Source organism: Hirundo rustica, chromosome 11 (genome assembly GCF_015227805.2).
Source record: "Hirundo rustica isolate bHirRus1 chromosome 11, bHirRus1.pri.v3, whole genome shotgun sequence".
NCBI classification, from domain to species: domain Eukaryota; kingdom Metazoa; phylum Chordata; class Aves; order Passeriformes; family Hirundinidae; genus Hirundo; species Hirundo rustica.
This window is the reverse complement of record NC_053460.1, coordinates 20,636,331-20,662,082: the sequence shown is the minus strand read 5'-3', so window position 1 is coordinate 20,662,082 and position 25,752 is coordinate 20,636,331. Positions and strand designations below refer to the sequence as shown.

At 43.6% G+C, this 25,752-nt stretch overlaps 1 protein-coding gene across 4 annotated transcripts in view; it reads right to left on the bottom strand.

Annotated features, from left to right (window-relative positions):
* Positions 1-1,407: 1,407 nt before the first annotated feature.
* The window catches only part of CHST8 (carbohydrate sulfotransferase 8), a 202,839-nt gene continuing 178,494 nt past the window's right edge, over positions 1,408-25,752 (bottom strand). For 3 of the 4 annotated variants that reach the window (XM_040075578.2, XM_040075579.2, XM_040075580.1), the window contains exons 3-4: positions 5,153-5,190; positions 1,408-2,826 (exon numbers count right to left, since the gene is read on the bottom strand). In XM_040075578.2, coding sequence (XP_039931512.1) covers positions 1,675-2,826; positions 5,153-5,190 — 1,190 coding nt within the window. In that variant the 3' untranslated portion in view covers positions 1,408-1,674. The remainder of the gene's footprint in view (positions 2,827-5,152; positions 5,191-25,752) is intronic. The other variant, XM_040075581.2, reaches the window with a different exon arrangement.

The following is a 25,752-nucleotide window of genomic DNA, read 5'->3' as shown; positions in this document are numbered from 1 at the left end:
GGAAGGGTAACTGATTTCATGGAACAGGGCAAGTTCCACATTACTTATCTAATGCAACCAATTATTCTCTGAACAAAAATGGAAAATGGGATGTCAGGCTTGATATGTAAAATATTTGTCAGTGAAGCTTTCATGATTTTGAGACAATTTTTTCCCTATTAGAATTTTCAAAACCCAAAAAATATACTGGCTGTTTCTGGGGAAACTTTAATGCCAGTTCTTTTGATGCATGAAACTATCCATATGAGGATCTGAACCTGGAAACAGATTGAAACAAGTGTTGTTTCTTAGGTGTTTACATTGTACAGTGCCCGTTGTGGTGGAATTCTTGGCTGTGAAATACAAACTCCAGAAGTTACTGGGGAGTCCAGGTTTGGCATTGCAATGGAGTTTGATCCTTGTTCCGGTACGGCCAGTTTAAATATCATGTCAAGTGAATAAATGACATGTAAACAAGGGTTCTGTATACAGAATTGGAGTGAAAATTTTCTGGCTGAGACTGGCTCAGTTGGTCAGAGCATGATGCTGATAGTGCCAGGGCTGGGGTATTGATTCCTGTATGGGCCATTCACTTGAGAGTTTGGCTTAAGAATTCTTGTGGGTTGCTTTCAAATCAGAATATTCTGTGATTATAGACAGTAACTAGTGGAATGTCAAGAATTTTATTCTCACAAGACACTCCAGTAGAGATGAGAAAGTCCTCTCAAGCACAGAAATTGAACTAAAACACCTGGATTTTTTTTTTTGCATGTTAAGTCAGATATAATTGTTACTAAAATAAGCAAGTGCAAATTGTTTGCAGCAATGAGAAGAGCTACCCTGTTGGGCAGGAAGTGGCATTTATCCTGCTTGTTATTATGATGGAAGGATTTGATATTCCTGGTGACTATGAAGATTAAACCAGAGATTTATGTTAATGCAAAGGATTAAAAGAATTTTAATAACACTTATAAAGATGCAAATGTTCGCCTGCATTTTATCTTTTTGCAGATGAACGTGCCATAAGGGAAATATTGAAGGGGGAGAACACACCCTCACTCCGAATTGCAACATCTGGCTTAATACTGCTCTCACATGGTCATTAAGTATTAGTTGTTTTCACCAGTGTGTTTATGAACAGTGTAAGTATGATTAGACTTTTTCTCCCAAACTAACTTAAGAATATCAGGAAACAGTGATCAACATCCACTTTCAAACACATAGCTCCTGTGTATGGCTTCATGCTTTGCACATTTCCACAAACTCTAAATATTACTCAGTGTATTTTCTTTCTTGCTACTCCATCACTTTCAGACTTATTTTCTGAACAGTAAAGAGCTTGAAATACTGGCTGCACTTTAGAATTTCCAGCTGTGTTTCCCTCATTTCAAACACACTGTCCCCCAAGTGCAAACACAGGCCACACCAGCCTGGAAAATTCTGTGCTTTATTTGGGGGCCCTGATATATTATACATATACATACATACATTTCATATGGAGAAATTATAGAAAAAAGTATGATTTGAAAAACGAGGCAGTTAAGGTGAAAGTGTAAACATCTGTTTATATTTTGGGTTTTTCCCTGTTCTTCAACCAATTGTTTGCAAACAGGTAAGTATATATATAAACAGATGCCACCTGGATTTGTCACACAATTCAACTGAAGTGACTGTGGAAATATCCAGGCTCTCAAATTAATATAGATCTTCAAAAGGTTTTGAGTAGTTAAACATCAAGTAATCCATATAGTAGAAGTCATAGCTTTGTTGTCGTTGAGAAGGAGAAAGCTGTGCAAAATACTGTTGTGTAATTTTAGTGGTAGTTCTTTCTTCATTGGAGTGACGATCTTTAAACTTGGGGAAAGTTAAATTTTGCGGAGCACCGATTAAGTGCAAGAAAAAGTTCGCATCGTCTTCCATACTTTCAAATTTCCCAACGAAGTCGTAGTCTATTAAACATGGGCTGCAAAGCCTATTGACATGATCCCAGTGTATATCCATACCCACTGGCCTGTGTACATCCAGGAGATATTGAATGAACTCTTTAAACTTGACTCCAGAGCCTGTCCTTAGTGCTTCTTTGGTGGCATTGACGCGGTACCTGGAAATGATGGCTTTCCCAAAAACCGGGTGGTAGTAGTTGTTTGGATGTTCAAACTTGTCCCGAAAGGCAGATACCAGCTTTTCAAAAGGCTCCCGAATAAACAGCATCTTTGTGTAAGTGTTGAGCCTGTGATAAATGCCCTTGTGGTCAAACCCATCCAGCCGTTTCAGGTAGTTTCCGTAGTGCACGGTGTTGTGCTGGATATCCTTTGTGGAAGAGGCCAGCCCGTTCAGCACCATGAGCACCCGCTTCCAGTTGGAGCAGCCGGCTTTTGGTACTTCACAGTATAAAACTCGATATTTATCTTCCACAAATATTCTAGACACATGATAAGGAGTGATTATTCTCCTGCTATTACTCTTGTATTTGGAACACGTCTCCCTCATAATCCTCTTCCTTTCTCCTTGGATCTGATAGAGACTTTTCCACTTGCTGTTGTTTCTGTCCTCGTATTTAAGTGTAGGCAGGTTAAGAATGGAGCTGTTCATGGAAATCAGAATTGGGCTCTTTTTAATTATAAACCTCCTCCTGCGTTTATGGAGCTTGGTAGAATTAATTTCTTCACCTTTCTGTTGATCTTTCATAGCAAACATGATGCTGCTTTGCCTTCTGTCAGTGCTTTGAAGCTTGGTGGGCACACTTTCAAATGACTCTAATGAATTGCTCTGCTTAAGTGTTGCTGCTCTGTCTGCAGTATTTTTTCTTAATCTTCTATCGTGGTTATTGCTGGAAACACAATCCTGCTGAGGAAAAATAGATTAAAGATATTAGTAAATGAGAGATTGTCACTACTTACAGCTTGCACCACTTCATGTGGATCTTTTGTAACTTTTAGAACTGTACAACAAAACGCGTTGCCACAAGCTCTCAGCACTGCACTGTGGTGGGGCTCTTCTCTCATCACCTTGTTCTGTGCTTATGTGGAACTCAAAGGCAGAGATGAACCTGATCTAAATTTCCAGTAATTTCTAGTTCCTAATTGGATTTAACTGTATTACTGTATTTTAGGTGGTGTACCCAGATCTTGACAGACACTTTTTTCTTAGATTTTTTTGAAATTTCTACAAAAAGGTATCTGAGTACTTTGAGGACTTGCTTAATTATTCCAGACTGCCCCTGTTGTCACACAAACAGAAGGGGGTTTTTGTTTGTTTGTTTGGGCTGTGTGTTTCCCACCCCCACTTCAGTAATTTATCATTGCAGTGAGGACAGTTTGGCACAGATTGAAGCCCAACAGGGAAGGGAGGGAGGTTTGTGGAGTTTGTGGAGTGAGATGTAAGTGTGGGCAGAGGGAAACAGGAAGGATGTCAGTGAAAACACAGGTTTGGCACACAAGAAGTGGGTTTGGTGAGAGCAGCATGAAGGGGACCCCAAAGGGAGGCTTGAGCCTGGGAGCAGGGCAATTGAGACTGGGTGAGAAGCAGAAAGAGGTGGGAATGAAGCTGTGGCTGGGATTAGGTCAGTGAAAACTGGGTCAGTAAAGCAGCTCTATGGGTAGAGCTTTCCGGGACTTGTTTTTTTCAGTGGGGGTTCTCTCTGTTGATATTTCCTGCATACAGCCCAGGTGTGCTCCATTACTTCTGCTTTTCAAAGCAGCTGACTTAAATCCTGTCTATGCCTCAAAGATTAAAATTAGGTTCTGGTCACTGTTTAATTATGTGTCATCCCCATTTTGAGGTCACCTGGATCAGAGTAGCATATGAACTACCATGGAATATTTCAACAGAGGAGCATATGCAATTGCAGAATGTTTATTGCTGATCCAAAATACTTAGTTAGAGAGCTTACAATTTTAAATTTAAATTTTTGATTTTCAGTGTTTCCCCAATAGTATTTAAAACGGGTTTAAAAATAAGATACTGTGTGAATTTTAAGGGGACACAGTACAGCTGAGGACTAGAACAGTCTTGCTCTTTCAGTGTGGCAGATTAAATCTTAATCAATTTTACAAGTCTTTGTCATCTGGAAAAAAATGCAATAGGCGACAAACTTGTTCTGTCTTGGAGGCTATATCTTGTCACATTCTTGTTAAAGGGTCAGAGAATAAAAAAGTCTCAAAAAAGAGATTCAGAATTCATTACAAAAAACATTGGTGACAAAAGAACAAAAAAATCAAATTGTATTTTGTAGGCGACATGCTTATATTGGTAATTACAGTTCAAAACTTGAACACAACAGATCAGTACCAAACACAAGTTTTAGGACACTTGTAGAATTCAGGTTGGATGCTCTGGTAGCGAAGGTTGTGTGCAGACTGGGAAACCAACTGATAATTTATTATGCAAAACGCTATCCAGTTTTTGCGAGTGATTGTTGTACTCTACTCTCATCTTCAGAGGTCGTTTCTGTAGTCAGAAGCACGTTTGTCTTCGTAAATACCAGATGCATTTCTAAACACTGCCTTTTACAAGACTGGCTGCAATCCAATCCTATTAACTCATGACACCGCTGATATTTAAAGGTTATCAAATTCAGGCTTCCTAGAACTGTGGACCTTTAACGACGCTGATGATGACCCCGGAGCTTTTGGAAACTCGAACATCTTCTGTCAGCGTAGGTTGATGCGAAGGTGGGGCTGGAGCCGCAGAGGAGCTGGCAGTCGCTGTCAGCGATCCGAGCCGGGGATGGCATCTGGGAACAGCTGGCAGCGGCTGCTCCTGGGCACGGGCTGCTGCTGTCCCGCAGCTCCGGGCTGGAGGCAGCCCCGCGCAGCCCCACAGCCACTAGATGGAGGAATTTCACCAGAATTTGGCTTTAGCCTGTTCTAAAGTTACCTCTCAAGGCATTCGTTTGATCAGTGCGATTTCATACAGAATATTAATACATGCAAAGTTTACAGTATCTTTTAGCAATATCCAGTCTGGGAAAAATCTCATAAAACTGAAGTTGCGTAGCTTATCAAATTCCTGTTTTAAAAGGAAAATTTGCATTTTCGTGGTTAAGTTTTTGATGCGTCTTTCCTTTTCAGTGCTTCATCTCCGGTGTAGTGGCCTTATCTCAGCCATCTCTATCTGTACTCCATACTCAGAATATGGGTAAAATTTTCTTTATGTACTTCTGAAAACTTACTTTTTTTGGTTGCTGGAATCCCATGTTATATTTTATCCCTAAACAAAGAAAGAAAGTAAAGTAATTATTTAGAAATAAAAACCACATTCGTTTCTTTTCTTCTAGACTGATGGAGCAAGTGTTGTTAAGGCAATGACAAACAGACCAGTGGTGAATCATAATTAATGTATATTTCATAGTAACAATAATCCTTGAAAGGCCTCTTTATGTATAGATGTCATAAAAATTGTGAAATGGAGTGAAAGACTGACGTTCACCCTTCTACTGATGGGAAAACTGACATGAACAAAGGAGGAACAAAAGTGATTGCTTAACCTCAGTTAAAAGGCCCGTAGCAGAACAAGAATCAGCTGAAGGTTGTGATTCCAGGTTAGAGATCTAAAAAACCCAAAAAAGCTGTCCTTTGCGTATTTACCCAAAGATATAAGGCTTCTACCCTGGCACTTTGGATAGGACAGTACTTAGTCATATTAGCAGCTTGCATGGAGTACTCTGTTGTAAAGGCATCACGCAGTGGAGTTACGTGTAAGTGAGGTAATATTTGCACACTTTTGGCCAGGAAAACAATGCAGAATCATATTTTCTCTGCTCTTCTGACTTCTACAATGATATTTACCTGAAAATAGGATAATAAATATGTGAAAATCCTAGATGCAGCTTTAGCTGATGTGTAGGTTTTCTTTCATGACCATAACCTTTTTTATAACTTAATAAGTCAGGAATGGATAATGCAAATGCTACTGAATCATGACATTTGTTTGGGGCTTTTCAACTGGTAGAACTGTTGTCATCACTGTCAATGCTGCTTGAAGACTTCAGTTTAATAAGTCTGCATGATGAATTCACAGCCTTTTGGACAAGGACCATTGCAGCTAAAGGCCTTGCACATCATTAAGTGCAAGCTCAGACCCCTCAGGATGATTTTCACAGTACCAGGAAAGCTCTCAGAAATACCTTGCATGATGGTTCAAGTTGTGACTTACTGCAGTTAGGGTAACAAGTCCAGCTCAGATCATCAGTCATGCTTTATTTTTGAAATCTCATCTATAAACTGGTATTCATAGTAGAGTCTAAATAAAATTGCTGTGGTTATTTCTATGGTCCAAGAGCTCCTCTAACAGTGTTCATGATGCTTTTGGTTTATGTTTGAACTTTAACTCCACTTCTGCAATTCGTTAGCAATGTACTCAAGGTTTGTGGGATATTGTGATTCTGTGCCTATTAAAAGTAAAGAACATATTATTTTTATCTCATCAGAAATATTTTCTAGACACCTTACAGAAGGAGTCTTAAGTCTTCTCCTAGCTGCTTCTCAAAAACATTTATCTGCAAATTAAAGTCAGAAGGTATCTACTGAAGAGAACTAGAGCTTGTCTGCAGCATTCCTGTGTGGGTTCTGGAGACCTGAGGCTGAATCTTGTGCACCAGGCTTTAGGAGATGTTCCTGAGCTGCTGTCCAGTTCCTGATGTGACCAGTTACAGAACCACATTTATTCTACTGTTGTGTAACGTGTTACAGAGCAAGGCAGGGCAGGAACCTGCTGTCCAAAAATCCCAGCAAAACCTGAGCAGCAGCACTTGGGAACAGCTGACACTAAAGCAGGGGTGATCTGATTATACCATGAAAATACTGAATTTGTCAGTAAATGTAACAGCTTCTTTTTTGCTATCCCTAAGGGCCTAATTTTAAGCTATTTGAGCTGCTTGGCCTTTGCTGTAAGGCATCATTAATACAGCTATTTGGAGTAGTTATTTAACTCATAAGATGGGGAGGATGTGTTCCCTCTCAAAAGTATTTTGAGCTTCTTAGAGTTGAAAACTTAAATAGGTGAGGAAAGACTTCTGGCCACTTATCAAAAGACTGGGGAAGTACTTCAGATGGAATCAGTTACAAACAGTGGAGCATCTGTTGTGTTCAAATTATAATGTAACTTAGGGTTTAGTTTTCTTCAGTTGTGGTCGTTTGTTCTGACTTAAAGCAAGCTCTGGTACCTTGTAGCTGTCCTGGTTTAGGGACAAACCCAAATACTTTGCATAATTACCTCTTAAATTTGGTGCTACAGCTAATAATTATTAATAAAATCCCACAAATGTGCAAAGAGCAGGTATGAGACCTAAGTGTTTTGTGGTTTATTATGATTATGTTTTTGTAGTAGTGTTCCATAAAGATACCTTATTTGAAAGATTAATATTTTGTACTGATATGCTTTGCTTTGAAAAATAAAAAAATAAATGTTAGGAGGAGATGACTAACCATTTAAAAAGATGTTTATTCATTTACTGGCTTTAAGATGTAATCGGAACAATAATTACTGCTTAATATAAATGTTTGGTGAAGCACTTGCCAATCTCTTTGATGTTTTCTGAATTTGTGACATCTAAATTTGGCTTCTTTTAGTTGTCTTTCTCATGATACAGTCTGTCACTTTAGATTTAAATCTACATGATAAAAACCTCTTAAGTGCAGTGAAGTCAGGAAGTTATATTGCACAGATCTATTATACTAATCAAAATCTATTTGACCTTTACTATCCATATTTTTTACCAGGTCTTTGATGTTATTGCCAAAAGGGTAATACTTTTGGTCATAAATAAACCCCTGGTGTCTGGCAGCTGAAGGCAATGATCAATAACTCTAAGGTGCCAGACATGATGATGACCAACATCTCACCGGTGCCCAAACACAGAGGGAAGAGCGGAGACAGACTCATTCTCTCAATTACAGATTGGTTTTGGTGCTTTTCATGGTGTTCTTTCCTCTTCTGCTTGTGTGACTGTGATTTTTCCAGGCTTGAGCCTGGCCTGTATTTTTTCCAGTCCTACCACACAGTGAAACCTGCTGTGAGCTATTCTTTCTCTGTTTTCTTTTCCAAATGCTACTAGCAACACAATAAAATGGCTTTCATCTTCCTTGTGTAATACTGTATAGTTTTGCCATTCTGCCTTCTCCTCTGTCTCTGCTTCAAGTCCTAATTTTGATTTGCCTCTGGTGTTTTACTCTGCTTTGAGACTCAACTACAGCTGAAGTATTTTTAAATAAAAATAACTTCAAGTCTGCATCTGCAACTCATCCCTTACAGGGCTTCTGTGCACAGAGTGCTCTTGTTTGCTTCATCCAAACAGATTTGTGAAATTTTCTCTGGAATGGTTGTTATGGCATTTCAGGAACATCTCTGTCAAGTGTCCTACCCACATACGGCCCAGTCTTAGGTCTTTTCCTGGAGACAACAATGTGTACTTAATTGCAGAATGATTAATAGAGTAGTACTCAGAATTTCTATAAGCATGAAAAAAAATTAGCTGGAAGAAGATTTTCCCAAAAATACTGGTTAGAAAATCAAGGTAGGGTTTTTTTTTTTTTTCTTTAAACTTAGCTCATACAGTATAAAAGACCTGCCCATATCTGATCCTAACTTACTCTGGTGTCCAGTTGTTTGCATGTTTGAATTAAATTACTTAGTAAAGAAATTTATTTAAAGATTGCTACCATAGTAAATTATTCTTACACATCTGGAATACTTTTGAAATATATAAACCTCTAAATTAAAAGCATTTTATTTTCTACAAAAATTAAGGATTAATTAGAAGAGACTTTATAAGTGTGTCTGTTTTAACTATGTGCTATAAAGCCTTTCTCTAACGTAAACTTACAGTTTGATTTGGAAAAATGCCTTCAAAAGTTCCATCTAAGCCTCACAGAGTATCTCACTTTAATACAGATGGAATTAATGAGGCCAAGTAAAGAAGGCTTAGCAAAGCAGTAGCACATCTTGTATTGTACATCAGGAAAGAAGCAAACCTGTGCAGTGAATCTACATAATCTGATCCCTTGGAGTCCCCAGTGAAGCTGCAAGTGTGTGGTGTCACTTCCCACACGTGGGCAAACTCTGACAGAGAATGCTTGGCTTTCATGGTGCATGTCCAGCCCTTGCCTGAGTGCTTATTCCCTTTGGGCTGGGGGAAATGATGGAATGCTTCTGTGGCTGTTTCCCAGTCTCCAAACTAGGCCTTTGGAGCTCTAAGGAGTTAATCACAGCTCTTTGAGCAAAGAGCTTCTTTTTCTTCCCCCCTAGTTTTGGAAGACATAGAAAGTTTGCCGAGCTGCCGAGGGTTGGGGTTTTTAGGTCTCTTTGAGCTTTCTTTCATGTGCGTTCCTTTGTAACTCAGGTAACGCGTTTGTCCTGAATTCTCAGCTTTTTGTTTAAATCCTACCATTGTCAAGCATACAATTTCTCATGGTTTAAATGCAATCTGTTTGAGGAATCTTGAGCTCTGACTGATGGCTTATTCTTAAGCAGCTGTAGTGAAGCAGAACCCTTCCCAAAAAGAGAGCCTCATTTCCCCCTCTCCTGTGCTAGTATTGTGCTAACACACCATTACTTTCCATCGTTCTTGTGCCTTTTCTGTCCAAGTCAGCTTCAGAGATGCAGACGTTGGATCCAAGTGAGACTGTGGGTGTCACTTCTAAAGCAGGTAAATCTGGGGTTCCCCCATCCCACAGGCAGCAAGCAATGCAGCCTTGTGCTCCTGCATTAGTGTCATGGGGTACTTAGGATGGTAGCAGCTTGTGTGCACTTCAGTTGATTAAAACACGATTACTCTGGCTTTTTGTAACTGAAATGACTTTCCATCTTAATGAAGCAAGGGAGTCTCTGGACAGAAGTACTGTACGCAGGGAAAGCAATGTAATTCTGAAGGGCATAGCCTGGAAATAATTAAAAGCATTCAGTTCATCCATCAGTTTGAACACGAAAAAATTACAAATCAGGGAGCCAAAGCACAGATCAGTACACACATTAGGTGACTTTTTATATTTTCCTCTTGAGGACTTTCATGCTGTCAAAGAAGTTGGTATTCCCTGCTGCTTTGTGGCACCAGCAGCTGATCCCGTATGCTGGAACCAGCAAATCTGCAGAGTTGTTCTGAAGCACAGTCCCGAGTCCCGGCTGCTGCACGGTGTCACTGCTTCCCTCCTGAACTCCCTCGCAGCCAAGGTGCTGTGTCCCTCTTGGCAGCTTAACTTAAGCCACCCTTCACACATGGCTGGTCTTGGCTTTTCCAGGAAGGGAATCTTGGAGTCAAAGATCAGCGCGTGCAGCTGGGTACCCGCTGTCTGTAGATATGGCTTCCACCTGAGGATGGTGTTTATGCCTACACACCTTTTCTCAGACTAAATACCCTGGCTATCTTCCTGCTGTTGTTTCCCCCTGTCTTGTTTGACACTGACCAAAATCCAGGCACCCACAAAAGTAATTCACTCATGGTCCCCAGCCACAGCTGGGGAGAGGAGAGGGAAAAAATAAATGAAAAGTTCATGAGTTGAGATTAGGACCTGGAGATAACGCTCCAAGGGCAAAACAGGTTCAATTTGGAAACGCAAAGTGAGTTTTATTACCAACAAAATCAGAGGAGGATAATGAGAATTAAAATAAGCCCTTAGAAACACCATTTCCCCCCGCGCCCAATGCCTCCCTCCTTCCCACCAACAGCTCAGGGAGACAGGGCAGGGGTCAGTTCATCACCCCAGATCTTCTGCTGCTCTGGGAGAGGAGTCCTTCCCCTGTGAGACCTTGGGGTCCCTCCCACGGGAGACAGTTCTCTGTGAACTTCTCCAGCTTGGCTCCATTCTCATGAGCTGCAGCTCCCTGTGCCCTGCTGCAGTATGAGTCCCTCCTCCCAAACTGCTGCAGCGTGGGTCACTGCTCCGTGGGGTGCAGTCCTGCAAGGACAGGCTGCTCCAGCCTGGGAGCAGGGCCCTCCCTCCACAGGTCACCCACTGGGGCACAGCCTGCTCCAGGCATCGCCTGCTCCAGCATGGGCACCTCCCCCGGGGGCTGTGGGTGATCTCTGCATCCCCGTGGATCCCCAGGGGCTGTGGGTGATCTCTGCATCCCTGTGGATCCCCAGGGGCTGTGGGTGATCTCTGCATCCCTGTGGATCCCCAGGGGCTGTGGGTGATCTCTGCATCCCTGTGGATCCCCATGGGCTGTGGGTGATCTCTGCATCCCTGTGGATCCCCAGGGGCTGTGGGTGATCTCTGCATCCCTGTGGATCCCCAGGGGCTGTGGGTGATCTCTGCATCCCTGTGGATCCCCAGGGGCTGTGGGTGGATCTCTGCATCCCTGTGGATCCCCAGGGGCTGTGGGTGATCTCTGCATCCCCGTGGATCCCCAGGGGCTGTGGGTGATCTCTGCATCCCCGTGGATCCCCAGGGGCTGTGGGTGATCTCTGCATCCCCCATGGATCCCCAGGGGCTGTGGGTGGATCTCTGCATCCCTGTGGATCCCTGGGGGCAGTGGGTGATCTCTGCATCCCTGTGGATCCCCAGGGGCTGTGGGTGATCTCTGCATCCCCGTGGATCCCCAGGGGCTGTGGGTGATCTCTGCATCCCTGTGGATCCCCAGGGGCTGTGGGTGATCTCTGCATCTCCTGTGGATCCCCAGGGGCTGTGGGTGATCTCTGCATCCCTGTGGATCCCCAGGGGCTGTGGGTGATCTCTGCATCCCTGTGGATCCCCAGGGGCTGTGGGTGATCTCTGCATCCCTGTGGATCCCCAGGGGCTGTGGGTGATCTCTGCATCCCCCATGGATCCCCAGGGGCTGTGGGTGGATCTCTGCATCCCTGTGGATCCCCATGGGCTCCAGTGGCACAGCTGCCTCACCATGATCTCACCACAGCTGCAGAGGAATCCCAGCTCTGGCACCTGGAGCATCTCCTGCCCCTCCTTCTCCACTGACCTTGGTGTCTGCAGAGTTGTTCCTCTCACACGTTCTCACCTCCTCCTCTTCTCTAGCTGTGCCCCCATTTTGTTGTAATTTTCTTGTTAAATCTGCTATCAGAGGCATTACCAGCCTCTCTAATTGCCCCAGCCTTGGCCAGCAGCATGTCCATCTTCAGAGCCATCAGGGACTGGCTCTGCTGGGCATGGTGGAAGCTTCCATCAGCTTCTCACGGAAGTCACCTCCATGACCTGCTGTACCAAAAGCCAGGCCATTCAAAACCAGCACACCCCTTCGTAAAGGCTTTGTACCTCCTGCCTCATGCCTGTTTTCTGTACATATATTTGTGTTGTGTACTAGTCAGAAATGCCATATCTCGAAGCTACTGTTTATTTTTTATTGTTCTCAACACAGCTTCATGTGAGAAATAATTGTTTTGATATGGGTTGCCTTGCAAATTTTTTTATTCCTCATAGTGAAAGCAGGAGAGAAACAGAAACAGAAATGGTAGCGTTTTAAAGGAATAAATTCCCTTTGAACCAGAACCCAGATAAAGTGTTGCTGTATCATTCTAGTAAGTCCCACTACCTACACAGCTGACATTGCTAACTGAGTATTTGCTGAAACTGTGGTGTTACTTTTGTCCAGAAAATTATAATTTTACATCCAGGGTTTGCAATGGGGCTGTTAGTGGTCCTCTACTCTATTGTCGAGATTATAAATTGACTGAGGAAAAGATTCTTTTATTAACTGGCTTTTGGAAATCCTGATACTTCTTTGACTTGCAACATACTAATAAAATAGGTATATGAACTCTGAGAAAAACACATGCTATTGTGTTTTTGTTTCAGAATGGTCTTATATTCTAATATAAACTGAATCTATCTTCTTGACTCAATAATGATGCAATTTACGCTTGCTCTGTTTCCATGATACCCAATGCAGGAAGGAGCATGGCACATTTACACCAGAGGCTTAATTGAAAGAATAGGAGGAGCTGTTTGTGGATTTATTATGAGGAAGGTACAACTACTTGCTTACCTTGTCTTTTTTTGCTATCTAGCCATACTAATTAGAACTTGCCATTTCCTGACTTAATTTCTATTCGGTAAGAATTCTGTAAAGAAACCAGAAAAGTCAAGTCTGGGCTATTGCACTCCCCATTCCTTCTTTGGATCTATCCCTGGGAATACTGTTAATTAACATCATTAGCTTTCAGGCGCTGTCAGCAGTTACTTGCAATTTCTACTTAATACCTTTCAGTTATTCTTCATTCTCATATTTAATATTTGCATATTGCCTTAGTAGCGTGACTTTGGCAAGGACATTACAGTTCTCCAGATTTATTAAAAAGTAAAAGCTGAAGTTTAAAATCTAGCACTGCATTTATATTTAGTAGCCTGTAGAACTATTCAGGTAACCAGAGGAATTTCAATGAATTGCAAGCAATCACTTCATGTAATTCGACTTCATGTAGTTAGTTAGAATAGCTGCTCTGGAACCCAGAAATGTTTCAAGATATTGTGCAAGTCAAGACACGAAAGTTTCCCTGGTCTTTCTGTTGGAGAGGAGACAGAGTAATACAGGTGGAATTTTGGACTGCTTTCATGTCACTCTGCAGAGATGCTTCTTCAGGAAAGAAAGTGCAAATGGAAAGAGAGAAGGCTGCAGGCAAAACTGAAAAAGTAGATCTACACAGACATGCCTCTGAGTGCTGAAGTTCACTGCTTTGATAGATCGACTGTAGATCAAATAGCACAGATGCCTATCCACATATTGCATATTATTATGTTACAATCAATTAGCTGGAACTGATAAAGTTACCCTTTCTCCTGTTCTCATAGTCGATTATTGACAAGTCTTCTTGGTATAAAAGATCAATATGGAACATTAAAAAAAAAGGTTAACACCTGCAACTTCTACAAAACTTGGTGCAGGAAGGGTGATAATTGGACAGACTTTGGATTCGTGCCCTGTGAGAAGGGAGCAGTTCTTGGGCAGCTCAGTGATAAGTGGTTGAGCTCTTTGCCAGGCCTTTTATTACTGAGCACTTCAAGGGCAGTGGGGATTTGCTGTTTGCCATTTCTCACTGGTTCTACTCTTCTTTGTGGAAGGCTTTCTGTTTCTTGTTACGGAGCTCACTTGTACTCCTTCAGCCAGATTTTTGTGACTGATGCATAGAACAACATGGTTGCATTGACTTGCCTCTGTCAGAGAAATGGTGCTGCTCAAAAACTGAGTGCTGACTACTTCCAGGATTCAGGTGACATTAGATGGTACCCAGGACTTGACCTAAGGTGCATCCCAGGTAGGAGGAGTCAAAGTGCTAATATTGAATTTTAGTAAGCTTGATACTTTTTAAAAGTATGGGGAGGTCATTTAAAGATATTCCAAAACTTTTGGAATTCACAATTTCTCCATCAGTAAAGTGGCAACTTGATGTTCATGTTTTGTCCTTGGCCATGCAAAGTTCAATGAAAATTGGTAGTGGAACACCTGGAAAGTCTAAAATGGACACACCTCACTGAGGACACCTAAAGCTTCATGTGGTGTGTGCCTGAGAGGTTCAGGGGCTCACAGGACATAAGGCTCAACCTTAACAAAGCTTTACATCACGTGAACATTGAAAGACAATTTAGCAGTAGCGGGATTTGGAGGACATTTGCTCTGTTAGCTTCAGCTCACAACTCTTACCACTAGAAACTGATATCCCAGACTCTGACCCATTTTCAGCTTGGCACTGGCATTGGAGGGAAGTCTTTGGTGCCTCTCTTCCTGTGCACCCCCCAGCACAACCCTTGTCTCCATTCTACCCCCACTTGACTGCAAATACCTCAGCATCAGGGAGCTGCTGCTACAGGAGATAGCTTTCATCTCTTCACTCTCCTGGTCCCTGCCTCTGCCAGGTCACTGCACATCCTTCCCCTCCTGTGCACAACACAGAACTTGGGATCTGGCAGAGAAGCAAAGGAGATGCTGCAGCAGTGCTGTGGCAGTGCACCTCAGGAATGTGGGGAGAGAAAAACAGCCTTCTGTGGGGACTGGTGACTGTTCTGTTCATCTACACACCTGGGTGAGCTACACTCATCTTCTGGAGGGGTCACACCTGCTCTGGCAGGGAGAAGAGACATTTGGTCACTCTTCCCTGTTTCCTCCTACAAAGCCTGGGATGCAGGAGGCAGAGGGCTCTAGTGTCATTACCTCTCTCTGTCAGTCTGAACTATCGGTGGTACCTGAAGTGAGAACCCTTCTGCCACTGCCATTTTATGGGTACATCTGTATTTTTCATTCATACATTACAATGTGTGAGAACCCTTCTGCCACTGCCATTTTACAGGCACATCTGCATTTTTCATTACAATGTGAATTGTAACCAGCACTTGCTGCTTTCCTAGTACCCCAGTGTAGAAGTAGTGTAGTACCCTCATCAAGGAGGGGCTGTATGAATTCAGAGCGGGATTGTTTGCATATACCCTGACAGTCCAAATTTGGGATATAGTTGCTATGACAATTGAATCATCTCACTTTGTAAGTTAGTGCACACAAACAGCCAATTGATTGTTGAATATGGTTAGCTAGGAATGGAACTTTCATTAGCTGAGGAAAAGTGTGTGAGTGTGTCTGATTTCACTGATAGCTTTTCTGTGACAATTGTTCAGAGCATTTCAATATAACCATGGTTCACTCAGTACCTTGCATATAGTTATCTATGATCCATTCTTTTTGTTATGCATTGGCTGAAGGATCTCTGACACAATCTGCCCCTCTGTTTCACCCTTCAGAGGCAGCAATCTGCCAGGTAGAGCTATTTCCTGGCAGTGAAGCACTGACTGGGCGTGAGCTAACACAGTGCAATTCAACATGATCACTTGTTTGCCTGCCTCTGTTCTGGTGCTGTTTAAACCCCAGGACTGTAGAAAAGTGGGCCACTGCAGGCCTTTACTGACCTCACTCTGTGTTCCACCCGAGATGCAACTCTTCTTCTTCAGACGTGGACTTCTTATTGAGCTACTTTCTATCTTGTGTTTTTGCTCTCTATATGTAAACATTAGACAATCTCATTTGGTGATCTTTTCATGGCCTTAGAGTTGATCCATTGGGTGAAAAAGGAAAGACAATGTTTTTACTCAAATGACTGAGTTCTCTAAGTTTTATTACTCATTATTCAGAAATAAAATATTTAAGACCTTTTCACTCCACTGTCTGAAGACTTGCTACTCTGAGAATTGGAATTGGAAGCATGGGTTTAAAACTCCCATTTTGCAGTATTAGAACAGCTTCTGCTTAAGCAATAGTTATCTATGATTGTATGGCATTGTCTTTTCAAATATGAAAATTTGACATTTACTTCAGTGGGTCCTGGATCAGCTCCTTCATGAGCAAGCAGCAACACATGATGGATTTTTACAAGTGGTGGTAAAATGTTCTCCTAATCTCTCTACTGGATGCTGCCCCTTCTCACAGTACTTTTCCCTGAAAGGATTGGGAAGTTAGTGCTTCTCCTCTGAAACCAGTTGAAAACTACTATGGGCTTGCAAAAAGCAAGTTTCTTCCTGTTAAATTTTATTTAAGAAAAAAATATTGGATAAAATTGTCAGTGACTTTTTTTTTAACTTCTGCAAGAACAATAATAGGAGAAAATAAGTATGTGTTTAAAAAATACATGCAGTAAAGTTTTGGTCTCATTTTTCATTCCTTTGAGTCTCTGCCTCAAGAAAAACTAAAACCATCAGGAACAGGCATGGAAAAGAACACCACTACTTCACACACTCACTTTTTTCCAGTCTTCTCTCTTTGCATAACCAGGGACAGCATTTACAAAACTGTCATAAATATCTGTAGGAAAAGATTTAATTATCCCAAAAGTGAAGATGTCAAAAACATAAGGACAAAGAAATAAAAATGTTTTGCATCATTCTTTAGAATGAATTTAAATGTCTGTCTCTGTTTCCTCTGTCTCTGCAAATCCAGCCTTGCTGCTTTTTACCCCTTTTAGATTTTCTTTTTCATCTGAAGGCGACAAAGGCCTTCTGGCAGGAATTGGGCTTATGCTTTTCTTGCAATCTCAGATTCTCTTTTCAAAGATGCACTAAACTTTCTTTGTGGAGCTGAAATGAGCTAAAACTTGCAGAGGCACATCATGTGCAATTTCAGATAGCTTTTCTATACTTTTTGCTATTCAGAACATAAAGATTCCACTTGCTTTGAGAAAATGCATAGCAGTATGGCCTCAAATCCCTTCTCATAACTTCTTGTGTATTTGGTTTGCTTGCACAAAAATGAAATTCTTCAGGGCATATTCCTCAGAGAATATCTCAAGCCAATTTTACCCAGAGGAATTTGAAAAATGTGCATTTTCACTTGTATGCTTTGTATGAGGTGCAGGGCTGGTAATCTTTCAAGATGAATATGTTGCATTAATAAAATGAAATAATTAAAATTATAGTAAGCTTGATCCGGTCTCAAACTAGTACCTCTTAAACAGAGCTATGGATTCAAATTTGGCTTGTGAACAAATGAGTTTCCAGCCTCTTATTTGACATAATTTTCTTTCCCCCCCATTAAGGAAGGTGGAAATTGCCAATCTGTTGACAGCAAGTGCTGGAAGAAGCAATGTGAGTGATTTCCTTGGTGACTGTCAGACACTTCAGGCCAGGCTTTCAAACTACATTTGTAATAAAAGAAATACACTGTGGGAAAGATAGGCAGTGTGGTCTTTAGCAAGCTTGTTTCTTGCTGGTGTGCTGAACCCAGCTGCCAGCCTTGTGCTGCTGGATTAGCTTGGGGAGCTTGCTGAAAGACTGAATGATTTATTGCGTGCTTTATTTTTACAGAAAAGTTATAATATCCTAGAAGTTTAGATACAGAACCTCTGGCATAAAGTCTGAATATATTTTTGCAACACTGCATCCTCAGGAGATCTTTTCTGTAGTGCCTAATTTTGTGTTTCATAATGGTGTGTTTTAATAAAAAAAACATATTGTCAAATCACAAGTCAGCAGATATTGTCTCAAAGTGAATTAATGGCAGAAAAATTCTGAAGTAATCTACTGTTAGTAAATGGCTATGTATGGGTCAGGCAATTTCAGAGATTGTTACTGTGCTCGTTTTGGCCGGGATAGAATCAATTTTCTCCGAGGTAGCTGCTGTGGGGCTGCATTTTGCGTTTGCGCTGGAATCAGTGTTGAAATGCAGGGATGTTTTTGTTACTGCGGGGCAGGGCTTGCACAGAGTCAAGGTTTTTGCTGTTCCTTGCCCTAGAGTAGGCTGGGGGTGCACAAGAATTAGGGAGGGCACACAGCTGACCCCAAGTGACCCAGATATCCCGCAGCGCTCAGCACGTAGAGCTGTGGGAACAGGAGGAAGGGGGAATGATGGACCGAGGGCATTTGCCTGCTGAAACAACCACCAACTCCTGATGGGGCCCTGCTGAGCTTTCGGCTGCCCACGGGAAGCAGGGAAGGAAATCCTTGCTTTGCTTTGCTTTGCTTGGGTGCACAGATTGGCTTTGCCTGTGGTTTGGGTTAAGGCAATTTAAGGGGTACACACTCTGCAATGAGTTGCCTCTCCTTATAGTTTTAACTAATCCCTTTCGACCAATAAAGAGAAATGAAATACAAATTATCTGTACGTGAAAAAATAACAGTTTACTAACAGGAGAAACAGCAACAGGCCAAAATCCCAGTGAATGATCACTAGATACAAAACGACGAGGCTCGCTAACCCCCCGGGACAGACAATCCCGGCAGGGCGGGGTAATCCCCTTCCCCGTGCGGGCTCCCGCAGCTCGGAGGGCGCAGGGGAAGCGGCCTCAGCTCCGGGCGCCACGGGGCCACAGCCGGGGCTTGGGCAAGGGCTGGAGCCCAGCGGTCCCCGCAGAAGGGGATGGCAGGGACAGCGGGGACGGCAGGGACAGCGGGGACAGCGGGGACGGCAGCGCCGGGGCCGCTGCGGCCGGGGCCGGGCGCTGCTGTGGGGCTGCCCTGGCCCGGGCCCGCTCGGTTCCCCCGGCTCAGGCACACACCGCCGGGCTCGCCCGGGGCACTCCAGGACCGGGACACGCACCCTCCTGGAGAAAAACCAACAGAGAACCGGCAAGGGAAGGCTTCACCCATGCTGCCTGTGATAAATGTGCTAAAGTTAATTCGTGTTATCAAATTATAAAAGGTAAATGTTGAACTGTATAAAATATGAATGTTAGAAATGTGCTCAAATGAACATAAGTAAAGGTAAAATGTAGAAACTAAAAATTAGAAAATTTCCTGGCTTGGGAAGCACAGGAGGGACACGAGGAAAGTATGATTGGAATTACCAGGGAGGGGGCCTTGAAACTATTGCTGCCGGGAATCCCTGAAAGGAAACAAAGAACCACGGAAGAAGAAGATACAAGTCCGGAGACCAAGATAATCACTTCAGATGGATATCTCTACTCGTCTCCGCCGAAATTAACATATACACGACACACCCGGGCCCGACCATCAACAGCATTGTTCCACCCTACCGGTCTATTCAGACCTCCGATACCAGGACTTGAATAATTAATGAAGACGCCTCGGAGAGGATAACGTCAGAATTTCGGACTTCACTCCGCGATCTTGTGTATAAAAAGGGACGGCCGGAGACCAGAAATTGTGAACTTGGGGGGATACCAGGCTGACAGAGCTTGTTATCCGTGTTCACCCGGCACCGATCCCGGGCTCGGCGCTGTCCTTTTAAATTGTGGCTTTCCGAGACTGATATTTTGTCTCAAAATAAAATTCTAAATTTTGATACTTTGAATTTGGTCGATTTTATTTATAACAATTCTGGTGACCCCGACGTGATTGGAGTGATACCGGGACCCCCGAGGGACCCCCGTCTCTGACCAGGAGGCGCACTGCTGAATTCAGCGGCCTGGCAGAACTGGGGTATCCGGGAGGAACCGATCAACCACACGACGAACAAAAACGGCAAAAGCCACATTTAAAAGGGAGATAGGCGAGGTCAGAGCTCTCGGGGAACTCGGGGAGGTTTTTCTTTGAAAGCAGAACCTCCGGAGCCGCGGCGAAGAAATCTACTCATAAAAATCTACGTGCACGAAGAATCCACGCAGGAAAAGGATCGTAAGTATTGCGTGGTTGAGTGGGGAGTGACCGAGCGTGTGAGTGAGACGTGATTTTATCACGAAGCGAGTGGGACCCCAAAATCGCAGTTCCATAGTCCCGCGAGGGGCGTGGTCGGTTGCGGGGGAAGCGAAAGTTTCGGGGGTAAAACGCACCTCACACGTTAAGCCCTGAAAACTCGGGGAGTTTTCGGAAAGGGGGGTCGGTCACAGGAAGGCTGAAAGGGAAGGTTACGTCCTTACAAGAGTTCCGGGGACTGGTAAACCTTTCAGCCTTGGACCAGGGACGGTCCGGGGAGGAAGTAAGGAGAAGAGAGCTCGCACACACCAGAGAAAACCCGGGGGGGGAGCGATCACCCACAAAGGGCAAGTATCTGGTAGACCCACACCATGGGACAGACAAAAAGCAAAGCTAGCAAAAGGAATCTTAGGAAAACAAAGCGGGGAACCGGTAAAGGAATTCCTGAAATCCCAGTTGAGAGCCCGCTGGGATGGATGTTAGAACATTGGGAAGAATGCCCCATAAGGGAAAGAAAATCCAAGAAACGGATGGTGCATTATTGCATAGAAGTATGGGGTGGGGTAGAAATACGGGATCACGTAATTTGGCCCGTGTTTGGAACATTTGAAGAATGGATATGTAAGGCACTGGTACGTTATGTCGGAGAAAAGGGAACTGCGGAAGAACGGGAATATGCGGGGGTCTGGGGTAGAATTGATGCAAAATTACTACCCATAAGGATAAAGGACCCTGCCGATGTTTCCGGGGATAAGTGGGAGCCTTTAGACAACTTACCTCCACCTTACATAGTACCCTCACCCCCTCCCCTCCCTGAGCAAAACAATCCACAGAACCCGGGGAGATTGGGACCCCCTCTGGGACGAAGGGTCCCTATATCCCCGTCTCTCCCCTCTGCCCCTCCGTTGGAGTCACAGACAGTGGCCCCGGTCCCACCGGTCGGGCTCCCTCCCCCGCTAGAACCTGTACAAGCCACTCAGCCACTGGGAAGGGGGACACAAAGTACAAACACCCCTGCACCAACACGGGATGACCTGTTGCCTGATCTAGATCTGGCGGCTTTCTTTAATTCTCCTGAAAACACACAGCAGGGTTGGGCAGAAGCAAAACACTCACCTCCCGCTAGGAGGACTAGGAGACAGCTAAAGAGGATGAATGAGACGGAGAGTGAAGGGGAGGGTGAAAGAGCAAATCTTTTCCCCTTAAGGGAAATTCCCACTGCTCCAGGAATTATCGGGTACGTAAACGTCCCGATTAATACCAGTGATGTGAGAGCCTTTAAGAAGGAGATGGGAAAACTTATGGATGACCCTTTAGGGGTCTCCGAAAGGCTAGACGAGTTCTTGGGAACTAGCATCTATTCGTATGAAGATCTCACAGCTATTCTCAGATCCTTGTTCAATACGGAGGAAAGGGAAATGATCAGACAAGCGGGGATACGGGAATGGGAACGGAGGAATCCTCAGAGCACTCCTGGAGATCAGAAATGGCCAAGCCAAGATCCCCGATGGAATGCTCAAACTGAGGAGGGTAGGAGAAGTATGATTGATATGAGGAACATCATCATACAGGGAATTAGAGAGGCCGTGCCCCGGGGACAAAATCTGAGCAAGGTCTTTGGGGAATGTCAGGGGAAAGATGAGACTCCCACAGAATGGTTGGAAAGGTTGAGAAAAAGCCTCCAGATATACTCTGGGACAGACCCTGATTCTCCCGTGGGGGAGGTACTATTGAAAACCCAGTTTGTAGCAAAATCATGGGAGGACATCAGGAAAAAGCTGGAAAAGATTGAGGGGTGGCAGGAGAAGGGATTGCAGGAATTACTGCGGGAAGCCCAGAAGGTCTACATGAGAAGGGATGAGGAAAAACAGAAAATACAGGCTAGGGTGTTAGTAGCTGCAGTAAGGGAAGCCCAGAAACAGGAACGCCCACAAGCTTCGGAGAAACCCTTAAGGAAAGCACCTCCGAGGGGAGCCACACGCCCGCAAAAGGGGACTTCAGGAAAATGGGTAGAAGGAATGGAATGTTTCTATTGTAAAAAGAAGGGACATATGAAAAAGGATTGTCCAAAGAAGATAAGAGATGAGAAGATGTTTCGGGAGGACTAGGGAAGTCAGGGGCTCTATCTTTTGGGGTCCATAACATCAGGAGAGCCCTTGATAACATTAAAAATAGGACCCCAGGGAACAAAAATGGATTTTTTGGTAGATTCAGGGGCTGAGAAAAGTACATTCAAACAGTTGCCCCCGGGATGCCGAGTAAGTAAAGATTCTATGGTAGTTATAGGAGCTAAAGGGGAGCCATTCAAGGTACCCATAGTTAAGAACGTGGAAATAGAATCAGAGAATAAAATTTGTTTGGGAGATATGTTGCTAGTAGAAGAGGCTGATTACAACCTGCTGGGTAGGGATTTGATGGTTGCACTGGGGATCAACCTCATCATAAGGAATTCACAGATTACGGTTAGCATATATAAACTAACCTGTGAAGATGAGGACAAAATTAATCCCAAGGTATGGCATACAGGGAAAGAAGCCGGGAAATTGGCTATGGAACCTATATCAATTGAGATTGAGAAGCCTGAGGATCCCATAAGGATCAGGCAGTACCCAATCCCTTTAGAAGGGAGGCGGGGGCTGAAACCTATAATAGAGGATTTGATCAAAAAGGGCATATTGGAGCCGTGTATGTCCAGACACAATACCCCAATACTGGCTGTTAAAAAGGGAGATGGGAATTATAGGTTAGTGCAAGATTTAAGAGCCATAAATGAAAGAACAAGAACTCGGTTCCCTGTGGTGGCTAACCCCTACACCCTTCTGAATAGGATCTCCCCAAAGGATACTTGGTACAGTGTTATAGACCTAAAGGATGCATTTTGGACCTGCCCTTTAGCTGAAGGCAGCAGGGATTTTTTTGCATTCCAATGGGAGGATCCAGACACTAACCGGAAACAACAGTTAAGGTGGGCCTCACTTCCCCAAGGATTCGTGGACTCCCCAAATTTATTTGGACAAGCATTGGAAAAGTTGCTAAGTCAGTTCTCCCCTAGGAAAGGGACCAAGATCTTACAATATGTAGATGATCTGTTGGTGGCTGGTGAAACAGAGGAAGGTGTAAGAGAATGCACTATTGATTTGTTAAACTTTTTAGGGGAAAAGGGATTAAAGGTAGCAAAACAAAAGTTACAGTTCACAGAATCTGGGGTGAAATACTTAGGGCATTGGTTAGTAAAAGGGAAAAAGAAATTGGACCCTGCAAGGGTAGCTGGAATCATAGAACTGCCCCCCCCTAAAACCAAAAGACAAGTACGTCAGCTATTGGGGCTGTTAGGTTATTGTAGACAGTGGATAGAAGGATATAGTGAAAAAGCTAAATTTTTGTATGAAAAATTAACTGCAGAGAAGATAAAATGGACAGAACAGGATGATAAGGAATTAGAGCAATTAAAGGGTGCTTTGGTGACTGCCCCAGTATTGAACCTCCCTGATATAAATAAGAAGTTCCAATTATTTGTAAATGTAGGAAACCACACAGCACATGGGGTGTTGACACAAGAATGGGCTGGGGATAGGAAGCCTGTAGGTTACCTTTCCAAACTATTAGACCCTGTAAGCAGGGGGTGGCCTACATGTTTACAGGCGATAGTAGCAGTTGCCTTATTGGTAGAAGAAGCCAAAAAGATTACTTTTGGGGCTCCCATCACAGTTTATACTCCACATAACGTAAGAACAATTTTACAACAAAAAGCTGAGAAATGGCTCACGGATGCCAGACTGTTGAAGTATGAGGCCATTCTCCTTCATGCTCCAGAATTAGAATTAAGGACAACACAGGCAAGTAATCCTGCTGGGTTCCTGTTTGGGGAAGCTTCATCTGAGCCTATACACAACTGTATAGACCTAGTAGAATTACAAACAAAGATTAGGGAAGATCTGGAGGACGAGGAGCTCGAAGAAGGGGAAAAATGGTTTGTAGATGGGTCAGCCAGGGTTATAGAAGGGAAAAGAAAATCAGGATATGCAATTATAGATGGGAAAACTGGGGAAGTGATAAAGTCAGGCCCCTTGGGCACTTCATGGTCAGCTCAGGCATGTGAATTGTATGCTGTGTTGCAAGCTCTCAAAGGACTTAAAGGAAAAATAGGGACTATTTTCACAGACTCAAAGTATGCTTTTGGGGTAGCGCATACCTTTGGGAAAATCTGGGAGGAAAGAGGACTGGTGAACACTAGGGGAAAAGGGTTAATACATGAGGATCTAATAAGGCAAATTCTCAAGGCAGTAAGGGAACCAAAAGCTATTGCAGTGGTATATGTAAAGAGTCACCAGGCTGGACTACAGTTCAGAATACGTGGGAATAATCTGGCTGATCAGGAAGCCAGGAAAGCAGCTCTCCTAACCCTGGACACCCCGGAAAGCAGGACAGAAAATCTTGGAGAAGTTTCTCCTCATCCCACAGAAAAAGAGATTGAGGATTTCAAGAAAATGGGGGGAAATTTAATAAACGGGAAATGGAAATTGACTGACGGTCGGGAATTGATCCCAAAGGCTTATGCCAGGATCATATTAAAAAGATTGCATGCACAAACTCATTGGGGAACTCAAGCTTTAGCAGAACAATTTTTGAAATTCTTTGGATGCAAAGGTATCTTTGAGTTAGCCAAGCAGGAGGTTCAGAGTTGCTTGGTATGCCAGAAAATTAACAAATCAAAGGTCAAACACAATGCATTAGGGGGACGTCCTTTAGCATATCGCCCCTTTGGGAGAATACAAGTGGATTTCACAGAGTTACCAAAAATAGGTAGATATAGATATCTGCTAGTGATAGTAGACCAATTAACACATTGGGTGGAGGCATTCCCTAGCCCTAGGGCTACAGCTCAAACAGTAGCACGGAGATTATTGGAGGAAATAATTCCCAGATATGGAATCCCTGATTCCATAGATTCAGATCAGGGAACCCATTTTACATCCAAGGTCATAAAAAGCTTAGCAGAAGCTCTGGGAATCAGATGGGAATATCATACACCTTGGCATCCTCAGAGCTCAGGTCAAGTAGAGAGAATGAATCAAACTCTGACGGCACAATTGTCAAAACTTATGCTAGAAACTAGGATGACTTGGATAAAATGCCTTCCTCTAGCCCTCCTAAATATCAGGACACAACCTCATTCCGGTTCGGGATTATCTCCATTCGAGATGCTGTACGGAATGCCCTATGAGCATGGAATGCCAGTTGGACATCCCCGGGTGGAGGATTGTCAGATCCAGTCTTATATTGTTGTGATTAACAAAAATTTACAGGAACTCCGGAAGCGTGGACTGATAGCACAAAGCACCCCGCTGGGGTTTGCTATCCACAAGATCCAGCCGGGTGATCGAGTGTTGATCAGAGCGTGGAAAGAAGCGCCGCTGTCATCGCATTGGGAGGGACCTTTCCTCGTCCTCCTCACAACAGATACTGCCGTGAGAACAGCAGAGAAAGGCTGGACCCATTGCTCCCGAGTGAAAAAGGTGGAACAACACAGCAGCTCTCCGCAGTGGAAAATCACCTCAGCGCCTGGAGATTTAAAGCTAAGAATTCACCGAGACACCCAATGACCAGCACTTATCGGATAAGTTGCACCCAGGCAGGATGTCCCTGCTATCCTTTTGTTCATTTTAAGTGCGGGTATTGTGAACAAGTTTGGGTAACTCATTGTGTCCGGGGAGCTAGACCTTGGAATTTGTGTGTACCTTGTTACGAGGAGGAGGTCAGG